Source organism: Schistocerca nitens, chromosome 9, assembly GCF_023898315.1.
Source record: "Schistocerca nitens isolate TAMUIC-IGC-003100 chromosome 9, iqSchNite1.1, whole genome shotgun sequence".
NCBI classification, from domain to species: domain Eukaryota; kingdom Metazoa; phylum Arthropoda; class Insecta; order Orthoptera; family Acrididae; genus Schistocerca; species Schistocerca nitens.
This window is the reverse complement of record NC_064622.1, coordinates 296,133,456-296,153,422: the sequence shown is the minus strand read 5'-3', so window position 1 is coordinate 296,153,422 and position 19,967 is coordinate 296,133,456. Positions and strand designations below refer to the sequence as shown.

Sequence of the window (19,967 nt, the reverse complement as noted above, 5' to 3'; positions counted from 1 at the left end):
AAAAGGAAAAATTTGAATCTCCCAGAAATTCTGTGCAAAAAAAATTCTGGAGAAATTTGGAATGGATAAAGCCAAACCAGCATCAACACGACATAGTTTGGAACTTGAAGCAGTCAAATCAGGTGATATGTGTATTATCAAGAGGCAATATGAAATCTTCAATATCCATCCCAGATCTCCAGACCTGATACGCGTTTCGCTGTAAATCTCCTTAGCAGATCTAATCATTGTTTTAAAAAATTCATTGGGTGTCAGTAAAAAGATTGTTTAGATATTTAAAGGGAATCGTGAACTACGTGTTATAATTTTCTAGAGATGGTAACAGAGAAATAACGGCCTTCAGTGATGCAGATAGGGGAAATAAAATCAGCGACAGTCCCACTGTAACTGGTTCATGCATAAAAATGCAAAACTCTCTAATTTTATAGTCTAGTAGAAAACAAAAAAATTATTGCACTTTCTACCTGTGAAGCTGAATTTATGGCCTTAGCATCAACTGTTCAAAAATTACTGTGGTTAAGACAACTTATGTCTGAGGTAGATCCAAGCAGAGTCAAAGTCAATTACAGTATATTGTTGTAATAAAGGAGCCATCAGTTAGCCAAGAATCTAGTTACAAACTCTAGATCCAAGGATGTAGATATAAAGTATCATTTTATGAGAAGGCTTTTTGAGTCAGTGTTATTGAAGTTGCTCTTCTGCCTTCTGAAGAAATGTTAGCCAATGCTTTCGCAAAACCACTTAGCAATGCCAGACACAAAACGTGTAAGAAACTGTGGTCTTGTGAAATAAGTGAAGGAGAGACTGTACGTTTAGACTTAATACTGTGTGTAGGTGTTAATTTATGTTGAGGCATGACAGTTTTTTTTGTTTACTCCTTTTTGTTGTAATTTATGTGATCTGGGGTATGTAACTGTTGTTATACATGCACTGATTAATAAATAAAATGTCATTTCAGAAAGCTTTCACATTTATATTAAAGAATGCACAACTGTAACAACTGTTAGAAATTCTGTGTAAAAGTAAACTTCCAATATAATAACCACTAAATACACACATCAAAAAAATATTCTGCATCCCCGTGGTTCCGAGAGTTCAGGAACCTGTACAGAAAATTGGAATAGATATCGACATAAACATTATTTCTGCCATTTTTATTGCTTTCGAAAACCACACATTGCATGTTGTACCACCATACAGCAAGACCTTCAGAGGTGGTGGTCCAGATTGCTGTACACACCAGTACCTCTAATACCCAGTAGCACATCTACTTTCATTAATGTATGCCTGCATTTGGTGTGGCATACTATCCACAAGTTCATTGAGGCACTGTTGGTTCAGATTGTCCCACTCCTCAATGGCAATTCGGCATAGATCCTTCAGAGTGATTGATTGGTCACATCGTCCATAAACAGCCCTTTTCAATCTATCCTTGGCATGTTCGATAGGGTTCATGTCTGTAGAACATGCTGGCCACCCTAATTGAGCAATGTCGTTATCCTGAAAGAAGTCAGTCACAAGATGTGCACAATGGGGGCGCAAATTGTCGTCCATGAAGACTAATGCCCCGCCAATATGCTGCCGATATGGCTGCACTGTCGGTTGGAGGATGGCATTACGTGTCGTACAGTCGTTGCAGCGCCTTCCATGACCACCTTGCAGCGTACGTCGGCCCCACATAATGCCACCCCAAAACAGCAGGGAACCTCCACCTAACTGCACTTGCTGGAAAGTGTGTCTAAGACGTTCAGCTTGACCGGTTTGCCTCCAAACACGTTGCTGACGATTGTCTGGTTGGAGGCATATGCGACACTCATGGGTAAAGAGAACATGATGCCTCTCCTGAGCGGTCCATTCGGCATGTTGTTGGACCCATCTGTAGCGTGCTGCATAGTGTCATGGTTGCAAAGATGGATCTCGCCATTGACATCGAGAGTGGAGTTGTGCATCATGCAGCCTATTGCGCACAGTTTGAGTCATAACACGATGTCCTGTGGCTGCACGAAAAGCATTATTCAACATGGTGGCATTGCTGTCAGGGTTCCTCCGAGCCATAATTCGTAGATAGCTGTCATCCACTGTGGTAGTAGCCCTTGAGCAGCCTGAGCGTGGCATGCCATCGACAATTACTGTCTCTTTGTGTCTCCTCCATGTATGAACAACATTGCTTTGGTTCACTCCGAGACACCTGGACACTTCTCTTGTTGAGAGCCCTTCCTGGCACAAAGTAACAATGCGGACACGATCGAACCGTGGTATTGACCGTCTAGGCATGGTTGAACTACAGACAACATGAGCCGTGTACCTCCTTCCTGGTTGAATGCTCAAGCATGGTTGTTTACATCTTTGGTGGGTTTAGTGACATCTCTGAACAGTCAAAGGGACTGTGTCTGTGATACATTATCCACAGTCAACGTCTATCTTCAGGAGTTCAAGGAACTGGAGTGATGCAAAACTTTTTTTGATGTGCGTGTATTGAAGAGATATTTCCCTCCATTACCAAACTGACAACTGATGCCTTCATTTAGGCAGGTTGTGACATAAATTTCTCTTTCCTGCAGTTTGATGCAATACTACCGCATTATTTATTTGGTCTATCTACTATCTAACTTTTGCTTTCTTCTGTAGTGCCACAGTTCAAAAGTTTAATCTCATCATTATGAAAGCTGATGTTGGTTTCAAACTTTACAGTGACAGAGATAGGGACATGCATAATGTATGTGCTGTGAATTGCAGAGATCTTGATATTATACCCTCATGAATGTCACCTGTGTTATACGGAGAACTTTTTGAATGTCCCTCATAGGGTGTCATGAAACTCAGTGGATGAATTCAGACCAGAACAGCAGAAGACTACCCCACAATATGTAAGCAGGATTGTGAACAGAAAGAGTTGTTATAACCAGACCATGACCTGTTATACCACTTTTATTAGTTTCAGTTTTTGTGTTTGTGATGTAAGGAACATTGCACTTGAAATGAGTTTCTGTCATTCACACTCAAATCTATCTATTCTTGGCATTCCCATGGTCAAAGATCATCATCCAAATAACTTTGCAGCATTATTTGCAGACACATCAGTGCCCTTATATTGAAACAGTTTGTACAAATAAATATGTCGGTTCAAAAAAGCAATTCTTACAGGTGTTCTTCTTCATGTTGACGGGGAGGCTCGTAATTGATTGGCAACTAAGGCGGAAGGAAGCAGCTGAAGTTGTGATGGCAAATGGTGAAAAGAAGCAGAACTAAAGAATGCTGGCATCTCAAACTGATGTGTGTGTACAAGTTCATATGCAAAATGCGCAGACATGCACACACAGTGCAGAATGGGCTACAGAGAAGAGATCAAATACAGCATTTTGAGGGTAACAACTCTCTTTATTTCTCAGGATGCAGCCAGTGTGACTACTGCAGATTGGTGCATTTAGACACAATGAATGAAACTTATTGGACTCTGACCACAAGTAGTAAATTTCCAAAAATTGCTGGCGTATTGCTCATACCGTAGAACAAAAGGAATTTTATCCTACATTTTAAGAGAAAGGAATTTTATCCTTGTTTAAGTGTCATCAATATCTTGCCTAAAATATAGTCGGCAGTGTGGATTAGAGAAGATCATTTCTGAGCTTTAGTGCCATATTTCATTTATTTATTTTATTAGAAAATATTCTGTCCTACAGCAAAGATCCCAATATAATTGTTTTCTTCCTCACAAAAAAGTTAAGGAACGAATATGTCTCCAAACAAATGTTGGAGGGAAAGGCCCACTTCAAAGTGAGAAACTTCCAAAATTGACTTCACATTAACTTACATTTGCAAGTATTGTATTTGCTGCAGTGAAAAGGAATTTGTATTGTCCTGCTTTTGGGACTCCTAGAGGTTGAAAATTTACATTTTCTCTATATTTTATCTTGTCTCTTTGAGAGGATGTGAATCTGGGCCTCTACTAAATGTGCATTGCCTCTAGACTGCTGCTTACGTGTTAGGGATTACAACACTGGAGAGCATATAATTTTTTAACCTTTTTGCACAAGTACAACTCATCCTGTACAGTTGAGTTTGAGCTGTAAATTTCTACTACTCTTATTTTTGTTTTTTGGTGAATTTTGTGTTTAAATAATTTATTATATATTTTTATAGGCTGTTGTGGCAGTGTATTTTATTTGGAAGCTTTTGCTCAACTATTTAGCACCATGTGTAAAGATATTGATGTTTCTGCATCATGTGATCATTTCATCTAATGTATTATTGTAAAAAGAAATATTTATCAAATGTATCCTGTCCCACTTGTGAATTTTAAACCAAAGACAATGATGCTGTGTTTTTAATAGACTCATAGTGACAGAGATATGTTATGTTCCCATTGTACATAAAAATCATGTCACAGTTCTAGTCATCTCAATTTATCATCCTATTTATATTTTAAAAGGCCTAAAACATAGTATGTTTCATTAGAAGTGATTTATTTTCTTTTTAATGTGATAACTAAAGAAATAGATGATAGTTTGTATGTTCATTTTAACTTTTTTCTGATAAAGCAATTATTAGTGTGTGGCACTTATCTTGAGATGGATTTTTGTCATATAAAGAGCTTCATTCTCATAAATGCATAACAGCAAATATCAGTGCACTGTAGCCATTAGAACCAATTACTGAAATTTAGTTATCATAGCCATAATTAACATTTACATCAGTTTCATAATTTTTTATTAACTCAGTGAGTCTACAGTAATATTAGACATCTACAGATGTGTGGGATTTTGCCAAAGTGTGCAACTTTCTCTGTCATTTCAGTATTAATATTCTTGTTGCATCTGCCTCACAGGCTACATGTTTGTGCACTTTGAAGCTCACTACAGAAATTCACTGCAGTTACACAGAATTAGGCACTATAATTTGGATAGTAAATGTCAACAAGGTTTACACGCTTTTCTTGTTTATGTGTTTTTAACAGTGTGTCTGAAGTAAACTTTTCAGTAACATTTAACATTGTAAAGCATAGAAAATGACCATATGGACTCCCTGTTCTTGAATTAGTTTGGAAGTAAACATAGCATCACAGAAGTTGGAATGAAAGGGAGAGAAAATGGAGTGTAGTTGACAAACTGCTGATGGTTGTAACAGCAGGTGGTTGTTGCAGTTGTACACTGCCATAAAAATATCTTCAAGAGTTCGTTGTTAGCTGGGTCAGTATATGAAATTCTGGATGACACCACTGTAAGTTGTAGCATAAGAATTCAAAATCATAGTACAGTTCACAGCAGTTTTTCACAATATTTTGAAACATGATGATCTGCTTATACTGCCTTTATATATGTACCTTATTTGGTGAGTGTGATGACAGTGAAATAAGGTGACAGTTTTGAGATATATTTACATAGAAATTACCTGAGCTGATGTGTCAAGGCATCAGATGCAGTTCTAAATGTGATGGAACTCCACTCCAAAAACATGCATAATTTCAGTTATTGCTACGTATGTTTCATTTTATTGTGTGCTTTGAAAATATTGATCGAGCTCCTTTTTGTCAGAGCTTAAAATTATTTATCTGTCTTACATATAAGTATTATGATGTGTCCATAAGCCTAAACAAAACTGACACAGAAATAAATTCTTAAAATGTTGGTGTCATGAGTTAAATGCTTACTTCTTCAGTTGTTGCATAGGTGCAGAATATAAACAAAAATGAGGACAAATAATCCCTCTTTGATATCTCATTGATTCATAGTGGTAGACACATACAACAACGAGAATTTCATTAAGTTTTGAGCTACTGTTCTTTTTCTGATTTAAGTAAAAACACATCGCCAGAGACCTGTGGATGTCGGTGCTGTATGTGTGCCTACGTGGAGAGTATAATTCACTCACAGGTGAATGCTTGCATATCCCTGATGTTGTTTATTGTTCAGTTTGGTATTTCCATTAACATGGTATTTCATAGTAGGTGAAGAGCATTGTTTGAAATTTTTTTTAACTGCACTTTTGCTTCCATGTTTCTTTCCTCTAAATTTTAATGTAAAAAAAAGTAAGTATTCAAAAGTATTACTGCAGTGCAATGGAGTCTTCTATCATATCACACTGCAATTGCCTATGGAATTGGACAGTTTCATTATCAGATTTCCACTGTACCTCCCTGTTTAATAAATTGTAATCCAATACACTAAACCATCATAAGACCATTTCACTATTATTAGCAGTCTGCCATGGTGTGAGCTTGTAAATATAATTTTGTGACTTGAAGGAGAAGGAATTCGTAGAAAGACTTAAATGCAAACTCTAGTCACAATGAAAATTAGCACCGAGGAGTTGTGCTTAGATCATAAATGATATTTGTACTTAATTGAATGTATTTGTTATTATAAGGCTGATAGAAACACACACATATAACAAAGAAAGTGGTCTTGTAGTACATGCACCCTTCGCCGCATTGTACGTTAATTTTGGGAAGCCTGATGATGCCTGTGTAGTTTCATTTTGTTATCAGCCATCTTATAATTTCTGATATTGAACATAAAAGCTTGGAGTCAAGATGCAGCTTACGACCTGTCTCTGAAGTATCCATATTTTATTACATTTGGGTATAACTTTTGTAACAGAAAGTACTGTACTGACACACATTCATAGATTTTTTTCACATTATAAACCTGTTTAACTGTCAATTTCTCAATAAAAAATGTTAGATCTCAATAATGAAAACTACAAGAAATATCTAGTCATGGGCGGCTAGAGGAAACTAAACGCTGCCTTGTTTTGTACACTTAGAGTGAATGAGAAGGTTCAAATTATTTGGCTGTGAACATGTTAAAAAAGAACAGATTATAAAATATGCATGCATGAGAATAATTTTCAGGAATGTTAGTTTGTTTTGCCATTCATCACATACAAAGTGTTCATTTAAAACCATGTTCTGTGTATAGGAGAGATTATTATAAGAAGAGTGTGTACTCCGTATTTTTTTCATATTTGTTGTTCATGTTTGATGCTTATGTACATATACATTTTTGAATAAATCACTTTTGAGAATTTCTACTGTGAGTCTTATGTTTTGGTCCTATTAGTTTTGATCTCCTTCGCATGCAACAGTAGTGCCGCGAAGTGAAGACTTTCCTCATGTGATGTTCCAGTGCAGAACAAGACTAAAACACACAAAGACTTGCCACTAACATGGTCCACCCTATTTCTCTATTAAAATGCAATTTTTTATAAACAAATGTCTATTAGACAGTATTGTAACAGTTGTTCAGAAGAGTTCATCTATGCAACATACTAAAAGTTACAGCAAACTGAAATGCCATAACTCTTAACTTTTTATGAAAAACTGTTGTATTATTCAACCACTGTCGTATCAGTTTTAGATGGGGAGTGTTTTGATCTATGATTGCTTGAGGTGCCAGAAGAGGTCGGGCTTGAACCACTGCTTTTATGGTACTGCCAACGACCAAATGCCTTCTGTACTTCTTTGTTTTGCTTTATGTTGTATGTTGCTTCTTCTTTTCTCTTATTTTGAAATGAGTGTACATGCGCTTTAGGTCTGTCAGAGGGTTATAGTATGACACCCGCAAACCCTAAAAGGAAAGAGAGGTTTGTAATATAAAGTGGTGCTCGTAAAATTATACACAATGTGCTGGAGTGATGTCAGGTGGAAAGGAAGTGCAAAAAGCTCGAACACCATATCATTCAGTCCCTTAAAAGAGTTGCCATTTACACTGACAAAAGTTTAGGCAGCACAGACAGGATTAGAAATGTTATCAGCTCTCATCCAGGTGGAATCACCTAGGACTACTGGAAAGAAAAGGTCAGTTTTAATGATATGAGTAACTAGGCCTCCCCCCCCCCCCCCCCCAGCGTTGCTCACGTACATGTTCAACATATCGACTGCACACACCTCCTCCTCCCCACCCCTCTCCATGTCCAGCTCTTCTTTCCACTGTGTTTCTACCCTTTTCATCATCCCACCTCTGTCTGTCCATCTCCTCCCCCCTCCTTTCTCTGTCCACCTCACACTCTCCCATCATACTATCCATCTCATCCTCACCCCCCTCTCTGTGCTCATCAGCAGTTGTAGCTCCTGCAAGGCATACTGATAATACCCACACAACACACCTCCTCTCCTCTCTCTGTATTTGTTTTCTCCTCCACTCTCTCTGCCCATCTTGTCACCCCCCTATCCCTATATGTCTTATCTCCTCTTCCCCTCTTTCTCTGTCCACCTCATCCTGCCTCCCTCTCACTATTTACCTCCTCCCCCACCTCTGTTCAGCTATCCCCATTCATATGTATAGCCCCTGCAAGGCATGCCGGTACTACCCACACAGCATGCCTGTTGTGAAGAGCACCACAAAGGAATTATCTGAATTGGACGGAAACTGGTAGATGTGATGTATATGAGCAGACAGCTAATGATTGGATGATTTATTCAAGAGCTTCACAAACTGAGGCAGTGAGTAATGTTTGGTCCAGTGCTGTCCCTTATTTGGTTTAGCAAACAGAAAGACAAGTAGCTGAAACTATATGTATGGGTAGGCATTTTCTTGCTGAAATGTAAGCCCAGGATGACTTGCCATGAAGGGCAACAGGACGTGGCATAGAATGGCGTTGATAGTCAAAGGGGTCCTAGTATAAAAAGAAATGGCTCTCGGGCTGGATGATGGGTGACAGACAGGGCGTCTTCAGACAAGTCTTCACTGGTCATCAGGACTCAGTTCGAAGTGGGTCTCATTGCTGAACACAATTCTACTCTAGTCAATGAGATTCCAGGCCGAAGATGTGTCTAGAGATGCTCGGAACAGTGGTGGGATAAAAATCTGACGGTTGCCTGCCATATGGCCCGACAATGATGAGTGATGTTCTGGGGCGCCATTTCTTTATGTACTAGAACCTCTTTGGTTGTCGTTGGGGGTTGTTTTGGGGAAGGAGACCAGACAGCGAGGTCATCGGTCTCATCGGATTAGGGAAGGATGGGGAAGGAAGTCGGCCGTGCCCTTTCGAAGGAACCATCCCGGCATTTGCCTGGAACGATTTAGGGAAATCACGGAAAACCTAAATCAGGATGGCTGGACGCGGGATTGAACCGTCGTCCTCCCGAATGCGAGTCCAGTGTCTAACCACTGCGCCACCTCGCTCGGTGGTTGTCATTCATGGCACCATTACAGTGCAGCGGTAAGTCGACGATATTGTATACCACATTTTGTTGCCCTTCGTGGCAAGCCATCCTGCGCATACTTTTCAGCAAAATAATGCCCACTCGCACACAGTGAGAGTTTCTTGTACTGCTTATCTTTGGCTTATCAAACCCTGCTTTGACCATCTAGGTCGGTGGATCTGTCTCCAATTGAGAATGATGAGGACATTATGGGCAGGGCCCTCCAATCAGTCACATTTTGACACTCTAACGTAACAATTGGACATAATTTGAAATGATATTCTTCAGGACATCCACAAGTCTTATCAATCATTGCCAAGCTGAATAACTGCCTGCATAAGGACCAGATGTGGACCAACACATTACTGACTTGCTCAGTTTCTGAAGCTCTTTCTCTTGAATAAATCATCCAGTCTTACAGAAATTGTACTCATTTGTTTGTCTGTCCATGCACAGCACATATAATGGTTTCCATCCCATTTAGATAACGCCTTCATGGTGCATAATTTTATTTGTCTCTTAGAGGTTATATATAGTAGACTTTTCCCATGGCTATACCTGCTTACATGTTCAACACATGTATTGGACACATCTCCTCCTCCCTGTCTCTCTCTGTCCACTTCCTCCTCCCCCTGTCTCTCTGTCCATGTCCTCCTTCCACCTCTATCCATCCATCCCCTCCTCCCCTTCTGTCTGTCTCATCATGTCATCCTCTAACTGGCTCCGTCTCTTCTCTCCCACTCTCTGACCGTATCTTCCTTCCTCCTCCATCTGCGCATATCCTCCTCTGCACATATCCACCTCTCTCTCCCTTTGTCCTTCCCCTCCCCCCCCCCTCTCTCTGTTCATCAGCTCCTGCCCCCTTTTCTCTATCCACCCACCCCACCTCTGTCTATCCCATCTCTACCTTATCCCAACCTTGCCTATCCACATGTGTAGCTGCTGCAAAGCAGGCCAATGGTATTCCAGTACGACACACCTGTTGCATGGGGCAGCCTGCATCTCAAGGGCTTTGCCTGAACTCCTTCTTGTGGGAGTTAGGAAGTGTTAACACCCCCCCCCCCCCCCACACACACACACAGTGCTGATACTTGCAAAGTGTGCTGTTTGTGTGCCAAATTTGAATGAAATCGATCCAGGAGTGTAGGAGTAGAACGTGGAAAAACACACACACACACACACACACACTAGCCTTTTATCGTTGTAAGCATTCAACAGACATATTGTACGGATTTTCTCTTTCCCCTCTCTATAGCAATCTCCTCCCATCTCTCAGTGCCTTCACTATCCTCTCCTTATCCTGACTATCTCCTCTTCCCTCCTCTTTCTGTCCATCTCTTCACTCACTCACTCTCTCTCTCTCTCTCTCTCTCTCTCTCTCTCTCTCTCTGTTCATGCAAATGTGTCAGCAAAGCAGTTACTAGCCTATAAAATATACGAGGGTCGTTCCAAAAGTAATGCCTCCTTTTTTTGAGGTGACTGGATGTCTATGCCAGATGTTGGTGTAGTGCTAATGCTTGAACCCCTCTTTCATTTGCAGGTGGTTCTGTTGTTATGCAGTAGAGGTGTGTTCCAAAATGGAGTCTGATTGGATGCACTTATAAAACAGTGAAGTGTGATTTAATTCCTCACTGCTGAAGAAATTACACTGATTGAAATCCACCAGTGCTTGCTAAAGGTATATGGAGATGATACAATAGACAGAGCAATGTGAGGCAGTGGGTACAGCATTTTCATGGTGATGAAAAGGGTATGCGTGACAAGCCACGGCCTGATCGATTGTGCACAGCTGCCATCCTTTGCAATGAAGAGTGTCTTAATCAACTTGATCAGCAGATAATGACCAGAGAATTGTGTGCAAAGCTGAATGTCAGCTGTAATGCCTTGGAAACAATGTTGGAATTATCGCAAAGTCTGTGCGAGATGGGTCCCGCAGATGCTTACAGGAGCACAAAAACTCAATGAATGGAAATTTGTTGGGACCTGCTAGACCAATAAGAAGTCGAAGGTGACAGTTTTCTGAATATCATTGTCATTGGAGATGAGATGTGTCACCACTACGTCCCAGAATCCAAAAGGCAGTTCATGGAATGGCGACGTGTGAATTTTCTATCAAAGAAGAAGTTCAAGAGACAGCCGTCTGCAGGCAAAGTGATGTGCACAGTCTTCTGGGATAGCCAGGGTGTGGTTTTTTTGGATGTCCTGGAGCCTGAAGAAACTGTCAGTTCAGCATGCTACAAGACGACACTGACTAAGCTGAAAGATGAATTTCCAGGGTAAGCCCTGGACTGCACAAAAAGAAAAACATACCAGTGTCAAGCAGAGTTTCAAATCAGAACTCCTAAATCTTAGGAAACAAGTCTATAGTGAATCAGTAGCACAGAAAGCAAATGTAAGCCATGCCTCCTGGAACTTCATTAAGAAATACTGTAAAACATGTATGAACACAGAAGGGGAGCAATAAATGTCAAACATGAAGGTCAACTGATACAAGACTAAAGAACTGTTGGTGACGTTCTTAACAAACATTTTATCTCCCCAACCGGAACTGTAATTCCAGACACCAACCTGCTCGACGTCTCAATACACTGCTGTTCAAGAGATAACGAGTTTTGAATTTGAGAAAGTAAAAGGACAAGAGTTAAGATAAATAATTCTATAGCAAAAAAAACCCTCAAGTGATTGGGATGGCAGCCGGCCGCGGTGGCCGTGCGGTTCTAGGCGCTGCAGTCCGGAACCGCGGGACTACTATGGTCGCAGGTTCGAATCCTGCCTCGGGCATGGGTGTGTGTGATGTCCTTAGGTTAGTTAGGTTTAAGTAGTTCTAAGTTCTAGGGGACTGATGACCTAAGATGTTAAGTCCCATAGTGCTCAGAGCCATTTGATTGGGATGGCCTTTCCAGCCTAGTAATTAAAAATGAAGAAATATTGTGTTTAAACCAATTACATATCTCAGCAAATTGTAGTATCAAAGAAGATGTGTTTCCTTATGCACTGAAAAGGGGTATCACCAGACCAAACAAAAAAAAGGATCAATGGAGGAAACATCAAACTACAAGCCAGTATCACGTATTCCTACGTTTAGTAAGATTTTTAACCAATTATGCAGGCAAAGCTTAGTGCTGTTTTCAATAAAAACAAACTTCAAACAGAAAGCCAGCATGGATTTTGAGAAGATCGAAACACCACAATAGCTGTTACACATTTTTTGCATAACGTCTCTAACTCTCTAGGTGAAGGAAAGCACACTGTAGGCTTGTTTTTAGATCTCACAAAGACTTTTCACCTTGTCAACCATGCACATCTCTTGCAGAAACTGAGGGCATGCGATGTCACACACACATCCCTGACCTAAAAACATGTAAGCAATGCACAAATATAAATATCAAAATTGGATGAAAAAAAATCAACATACAGTCAACCTCCTAATTAGTTATGTGGTCTACCTATCTAATCTTCAGCATTCTTCTTTCGCACCACATTTCGAAAGCTTCTATTCTCCTCTTGTCCAAACTATTTATTGTCCATGTTTCACTTCCATACATGGCTACTCTCCATACAAATACTTTCAGAAAAGACTTCCTGACATTTAAATCTATACTCGATGTTAACAAATTTCTCTTCTTCAGAAACGCTTTTCTTGCCATTGCCAGTCTACATTTTATATCCCCTCTACTTCAAACATCATCAGTTATTTTGCTCCCCAAATAGCAAAACTCATTTACTACTTTAAGCGTCTCATTTCCTAATCTAATATCCTCAGCATCACCTGATTTAATTCGACTACATTCCATTATCCTCGTTTTGCTTTTGTTGATGTTCATCCTATATCCTCATTTAAAAACTCTGTCCATTCTGTTCAGCTGCCCTTCCATGTCCTTTGCTGTCTCTGACAGAATTACAATGTCACTGGCAAACCACAAAGTTTTTATTTCTTCTCCATGGATTTTAATACCTACTCCGAATTTTTCTTTTATTTCCTTCACTGCTTGCTCAATATACAGATTGAATAACATCGGGGAAAGGCTACAACCATGTCTCACTCCCTTCCCAACCACTGCTTCCCTTTCATGCCCCTCGACTCTTATAACTGCCATCTGGTTTCTGTACAAATTGTAAATAGCCTTTCGCTCCCTGTATTTTACCCCTGCCACCTTGAGAATTAGAAAGAGAGTATTCCATTCAACATTGTCAAATGCTTTCTCCAAGTCCACAAATGCTAGAAATGTAGGTTTGCCTTTCCTGAATCTATTTTCTAAGATAAGTTTTAGAGTCAATATTGCCTCACATGTTCCAACATTTCTACGGAATCCAAACTGATCTTCCCCGATGTCGGCTTCTACCAGTTTTTCCATTTGTCTGTAAAGTATTCGCATTAGTATTTTGCAGCCGTGGCTTATTAAACTGATAGTTCAGTAACTTTCACATCTGTCAACACCTGCTTTCTTTGGGATTGGAGTTGTTATAATCTTCTTGAAGTCTGAGGGTATTTCACCTGTCTCATAAATCTTGCTCACCAGATGGTAGAGTTTTGTCCCAAGGCCGTCAGTAGTTCAAATGGAATGTTGTCTACTCCCGGGGCCTTGTTTTGGCTCAGGTCTTTCAGTGCTTTGTCAAACTCTTCATGCAGTATCATATCTCCCATTTCATCTTCATCTACATCCTATTCCATTTCCATAATATGGTCCTCAAGTACATCACCCTTGTACAGACCCTCTATATACTCCTTCCACCTTTCTGCTTTCTCATCTCTGCTTCGAAATGGGCTTCCATCTGAGCTCTTAATATTCATACAAGTGGTTCTCTTTTCTCCAAAAGTTTCTTTAGTTTTCCTGTAGGCAGTATCTGTCTTACCCCTAGTGAGATAAGCCTCTACATCCTTACATTTGTCCTCTAGTCATCCCTGCGTATACATTTTGCACCTCCTATCGATCTCATTTTTGAGACGTTGGTATTCCTTTTTGCCTGCTTCATTTACTACATTTTTATATTTTCTCCTTCCAACAATTAAATTCAATATTTCTTCTGTTACCCAAGGATTTCTACTAGCCCTCATCTTTTTACCTACTTGATCCTCTGCTGCCTTCTTCACTATTTCATCCCTCAAAGCTACTGTATTTCTTTCCCCCATTCCTGTCAATCGTTCCCTAATGTTCTCCTTGAAACTCTCTACAACCTCTGGTTCTGTCAGTTTATCCAGATCCCATCGCCTTAAACTCCCACCTTTTTGCAGTTTCTTCAGTTTTAATCTACAGTTAATAACCAATAGATTGTGGTCAGAGTCCACATCTGCCCCTGAAAATGTCTTAAAATTTAAAACCTGGTTCCTAAATCTCTGTCTTACCATTATATAATCTATCTGAAACCTTCGAGTATCTCCAGGCCTCTTCCACATATACAACCTTCTTTTATGAATCTTGAACCAAGTGTTAGCTATGATTAAGTTATGCTCTGTGCAAAATTCTACCAGGCAGCTTCCTCTTTCATTTCTTACCCCCATTCCATATTCACCTACTATGTTTCCTTCTCTTCCTTTTCCTACTATCGAATTCCGGTCACACATGACTATTAAATTTTTGTCTCCGTTCTCTATCTGAATAATTTCTTTTATCTCATCATACATTTCATCAATCTCTTCGTCATCTGCGGAACTAGTTGGCATATAAACTTGTACTACTGTGGTAGGTGTGGGCCTCGTGTCTATCTTGGCCACAATAATGCGTTCACTATGCTGTTTGTAGCAGCTTACCCGCATTCCTACTTTTTATTCATTATTATACCTACTCCTGCATTACCCCTATTTGATTTTGCATTTATAACCTGTATTCACCTGACCAGAAGTCTAGTTCCTCCTGCCACCGAACTTCACTAATTCCCACTATATCTAACTTTAACCTATCCATTTCCCTTTTTAAGTTTTCTAACCTACCTGCCCGATTTAGGGATCTGACATTCCACGCTCTGATCCGTAGAACACCAGTTTTCTTTCTCCTGATAACAACATCCTCCTGAGTAGTCCCCGTGCGGAGATCCGAATGGGGGACTATTTTACCTCCGGAATATTTTACCCAAGAGGATGCCATCATCATTTAACCATACTGTAAAGCTGCATGCCCTGGGTAAAAAATTACGGCTATAGTTTCCCTTGCTTTCAGCCATTCGCAGTACCAGTACAGAAAGGCCATTATGGTTAGTGTTACAAGGCCAGATCAGTCAATTATCCAGACTGTTGCCTCTGCAACTACTGAAAAGGCTGCTGCCCCTCTTCAGGAACCACACGTTTGTCTGGCCTCTCAACAGATACCCCTCCGCTGTGGTTGCACCTACGGTATAGCTATCTGTATCGCTGGGGCACGCAAGCCTGCCCACCAACGGCAAGATCCATAGTTCATGGGGGTGGGGGGTGGGGGATGAATCCCCAGATAATAAATATAAAATAACAGAATTATTTACTTATCGGGATATTTGAACACTGGGATGTCTTTGTCAAAATTACACACACACACACACACACACACACACACTCTCTCTCTCTCTCTCTCTCTCTCTCTCTCTCTCTCTCTCTCCAGCCAGAGACTGGTCATGTGTATGCGAGTTGCATTTGCATGAGCGTGTGCTTCTGTATATGCTGTCTAATTTTGACAAAGGCCTTGTTGGCTGAAAGCCAATTGTGCGACAGTCTTTTTGGCGTGCCTTTCTGTGACTCAGCATCTCCACTATATGGTGAGTAGCAACTGTCCTTCTCATATATTGTTACAGTCCATCCTGGATTTTCCATTCTGACATTGTCAGTTAACCTACATAATCTTGAAGTATGTAATAGATAAAATACAGCAACTGAGTAGCATAAGAGGAAAAGCAGTGACTTTAGTAGATATTTTTCTACTAATCTAAAAAAGACTCGTCTACACTACCATTTGTGGAAATTGCAACACCAAGAAAGAAATGCTTGAATTCAATTAATTTAATACCACAGGTTAGGTATATGACAAGTAACGAATGATTACCTTTTCAAATCTGTACATGTCCTTTGAGCCCTACTATTCAGTATGTCGTGTGGCCACCATGCGCTGGAATTAGAGCTACTATATGCCATGGCATTGAATCAATAAGGTTCTGAATATGTTTCTGAGGGGTTTCCATCCACACAGTTTGTATGCGAGCCCACAAATCCGTGGCACCAGTTACTGGAGGACCATGACACACCAGGTACTGACCAACTGTATCCCATACATGTTCAATGGGTGACGTGTGTGGCGAACAGGCAGGCCAGGGAAGCAATGGTACCTGACACTCTTCGAAGAAGGCCTGTATATTGCTCGCAATATGCGGCCGGGCATTGTCCTGCTGAAATGTGGCCTGTGGAGATACCTGAAGCAGGGGGAGTACCTCAGGCTCCACAACCTCCATTAGGTACCGGTTGCTGTTCAAATTGCCCACGGTACATATGAGGCAGGATCTGTTGTTGTAACCAATGGCGCCCCAAACCATCACACCTGGTGTTTGTCCACTATGCCGCTCTCCAGGTTGCGCTCACCACAGTACCGCCAGACACATATGTGGCTGTCACTGTAGGACACGTTGAAGTTGGGCTCATCCGAAAAGATTACATGTTGCCACTCAGCACCCCTGTGACGGTGTTCATGTGCCCATTGCAGTCAGAGGAGCTAGTGGTTTTTGGACAATGGAAGCCAACATAATGGCATGCATGCAACCAGTCCAACCTGTAGCAGACTGCGATGAACCGCCAATGCAGATAAGTTCACACTTGTTACAGTGCTTGAGCGCCGAGCCAACACTGTGGATTAAGCTGTATGGTCCGTAATGGCCAATTGGACAAGATGACGGTCATCCCGTGCTGTGGTCTTGTTCCATGGTCCAGTTCCCGCAAGTTGCTGCATACAACCTTCCTCTATCCACTGCTTCCACACGTGCATCACTGTCATAGCTGCATGCCCTGTGCGAACCAAAAGGTCACAGTATGACAACCCTGTTTCTTGGAGACCGATCATTTTGCCCCGTTCAAACTTTCTCACATGCCAATATGGCTCCCTTTGATGTCGATGAGGCATACTGGCACTCACTGTACTGTTTCCACATTATGTGACAGCTCTGCACTGACTACACTAGGTGCAACACCAAGTCTGTCGGACCGACACGAGAGGGCTCTGCTCGGCCTACGTGTACCCCATCTCGCTGCAAAATGTATCACGTATTGCCTGCATGTCCGTCGCCACTTCCACCAAGTGTGGCGCTATTTGGGTAATTCCTTCTCAGTGTTGCACTTTTCACAAATCGCAGTGCAGAAATACGTTAGCAGTTCCTATAGTTATCAGTATGTGTAGATTAGAACTAGCTTTAATTGAGTGTTTGTATATTTCACAGAAATAGCCAGCAGTACTGCTTGTTAATGTGTTACTCGATTTGTTCCACATCCCTGAACGTTCTCCTTTGTAATGATTGTGCAGAGTGTGATGAATGAGTGACAGTTCACGGACTGCAAGTTTTTTTTGCAAAGTGGTACCTGGAGCATTTTGTTTTTAGATTTGGAGAGGCTAACATTACATAGTAATTTGGAGTAGATACAGTATCTAGATATTATGTTTCTAGTATTCTTTTAGACATGATCCTCTTTTAATTAAACAATTAATCACATATCTGTGTTGGAACCATTTTTAATGTCGTGATATCTGAAATGTACAGTTAAATGCTGCAGCAAAAGTTAAATAAAAATTTAATTAAGGCGTGTTGGCTGCAAAAAACATGATATAATACAACATATTTTAATCACATTGTTTATGCCTGTTAGGCGATTAAAAAAGTTTTCATTTTGTTATGGGATGTAACTGAAAATCATAGACTTGGTAATAAAATTAAAAATGAATTAATAAACTCTGGCTTTGAGATTGGTTTATGTAATTTTTAATAGATTATATACCCATACTAGTCAAACCTGAGCTTTTTGCCTAAGTAAATGCACTCAGTCTGAGATTGGTAAAACATTAGGAGCCTGGTACGATACATCATTCATGAAAGCAAGGAACAGCATGCACTAATTGGTGGTTGTGGTAGTGGAGGGAGTCATCATGTGGCATGAACTCAGTCACGGACATGAATTTTCTGTATGGTTCTGGTGCCTGAGCCTGCATCAAAGTTTTTGACAAGATGCCATTCTAGTCAATCAGCCTCACCTCAGAGTTTAGTAAAGCAGAAGAGTATTAAAATAGAAAAAGTGAATAAAAAGTTTTTCCCATTATCTGGAGCGAAGGAGTTGGCGGGAGAAAAAGTGCTAACACTCAATTTAGCAAGGATTTGTCTCATGATTTTCAAGTGCACCACATGCCAGTAACTCATAGTTCCATTTGTATTGCTAGAAAGAACTGACTGCTACATAAACAGGTTTTTTCTTACTGTATTTACATTCTTGTTTTTGAAATTAACCAACATGCACCATTAAATACCAGGTGTAGAAGTATGAAACCAGAATTTCCCTATAGATGGTACTAGTCATCAGTGTAGGGCCTGTGAGACTGCGTCTGCAGCACCATCTGACTTCTGTAACAGCTGACGACAAATGTCAACAAATAGTAACCCACATTCCATGCATCGGTATATGTTTCAAACCCGTGGACATGTTGAGTTTTGTGCCTACTGACTATGATTTGCAGACAGCACTGGTATTCTGTAATCATGTGATGAAAACTTCTGCAGAATCACACTGAATGTTTGTTGAAGCTTGTGGCGAACATGCTCTTGGGAAAGCACAGTGTTTCGAGTGGTTCAAAAAATTCAAAAGTGATTTTTACATAAGAAATGACGCGTGTGGGAAACCACACAAAAAAGTTTGAAGACAACAAACCACAGGCCTTATTAGATGAAGATGATGCTCTAAACTCAACAGGAACTTGGGGAACAGTTGAATGTGAAACAGGAAGCCGTTTCTCTTCAATTGAAAGCTGTGACAAAGGTCAGAAAGTGGGAAAATGGGCTCCACATGGTTTGAATGAAAGACAGCAAACAAATCGAAGGATCACTCATAAAATGCTGCTCACCGGGTATAAAAGAAAGTCATTTCTCCATCTAATAGGGACAGATGATGAAAAATGGATATATTTTGAGAATCCTAAGCGTCGTGAATCATGGGTGAATCCAAGCAAACCATCGATATCCACTGCAAGACCAAATCGCTTTGAAAAGAAGACAATGCTGTATGTTCAGTGGGATCAGAAGTGTGTCATCTATTATGAGCTGTTAAAACCCGGTGAAACCATTAACACTGATCTACCAACAGCAAATGATCGATTTAGATCAAGCGTTATGTGAAAAATGACCAGAATATGGAAAAAGGCAACACAAAGTCATATTACTCCTTGATAACGCCCCATCAAACACAGTTTCAAACAACAGATGTGTAATTATTGCAACCAAATTCCAGTTTCATAGTTCTACACCTGGTAATTCACAATGACTCTTGTGGATTATCGTATCTTCCACATACCCGTTTAATTGATCTTGGTTGGCACACCTACTGGAAAGGTTAAGGGGGTAATGTAATGTGCACGGTGTGAAGATATTATTAAGAAACTAAGTGGCTAAGTAAAAGTTAGAATTTAACAATGCTGTTGATAGGGGTTGAATATATGTGTGAGGAGATGGAAGAATACTGAACACAAGTAATAGATGAATTTGAATTGTAGAGTGTGCATGAAATATGTACCCAGTGGACTCGTTAGACAGTGGTGTCTTTAAACTATTAGAACACCGTAAGTATCTGAATGAATGGTTGAACTCCAACCGATGTCCATTCAGAAAGTGCAGTAAGATG

The 19,967-nt window shown here is 40.4% G+C and overlaps 1 protein-coding gene across 2 annotated transcripts in view; it reads left to right on the top strand.

The window, feature by feature from the left end:
• The window catches only part of LOC126203743 (novel acetylcholine receptor chaperone), a 60,541-nt gene extending 53,512 nt beyond the window's left edge, over positions 1–7,029 (top strand). For both annotated transcript variants that reach the window (XM_049938110.1, XM_049938112.1), the window contains exon 4: positions 3,145–7,029. In XM_049938110.1, the coding sequence (XP_049794067.1) occupies positions 3,145–3,249 (105 nt within the window). In that variant the 3' untranslated portion in view covers positions 3,250–7,029. The remainder of the gene's footprint in view (positions 1–3,144) is intronic.
• The last annotated feature ends 12,938 nt before the right edge of the window (positions 7,030–19,967 follow it).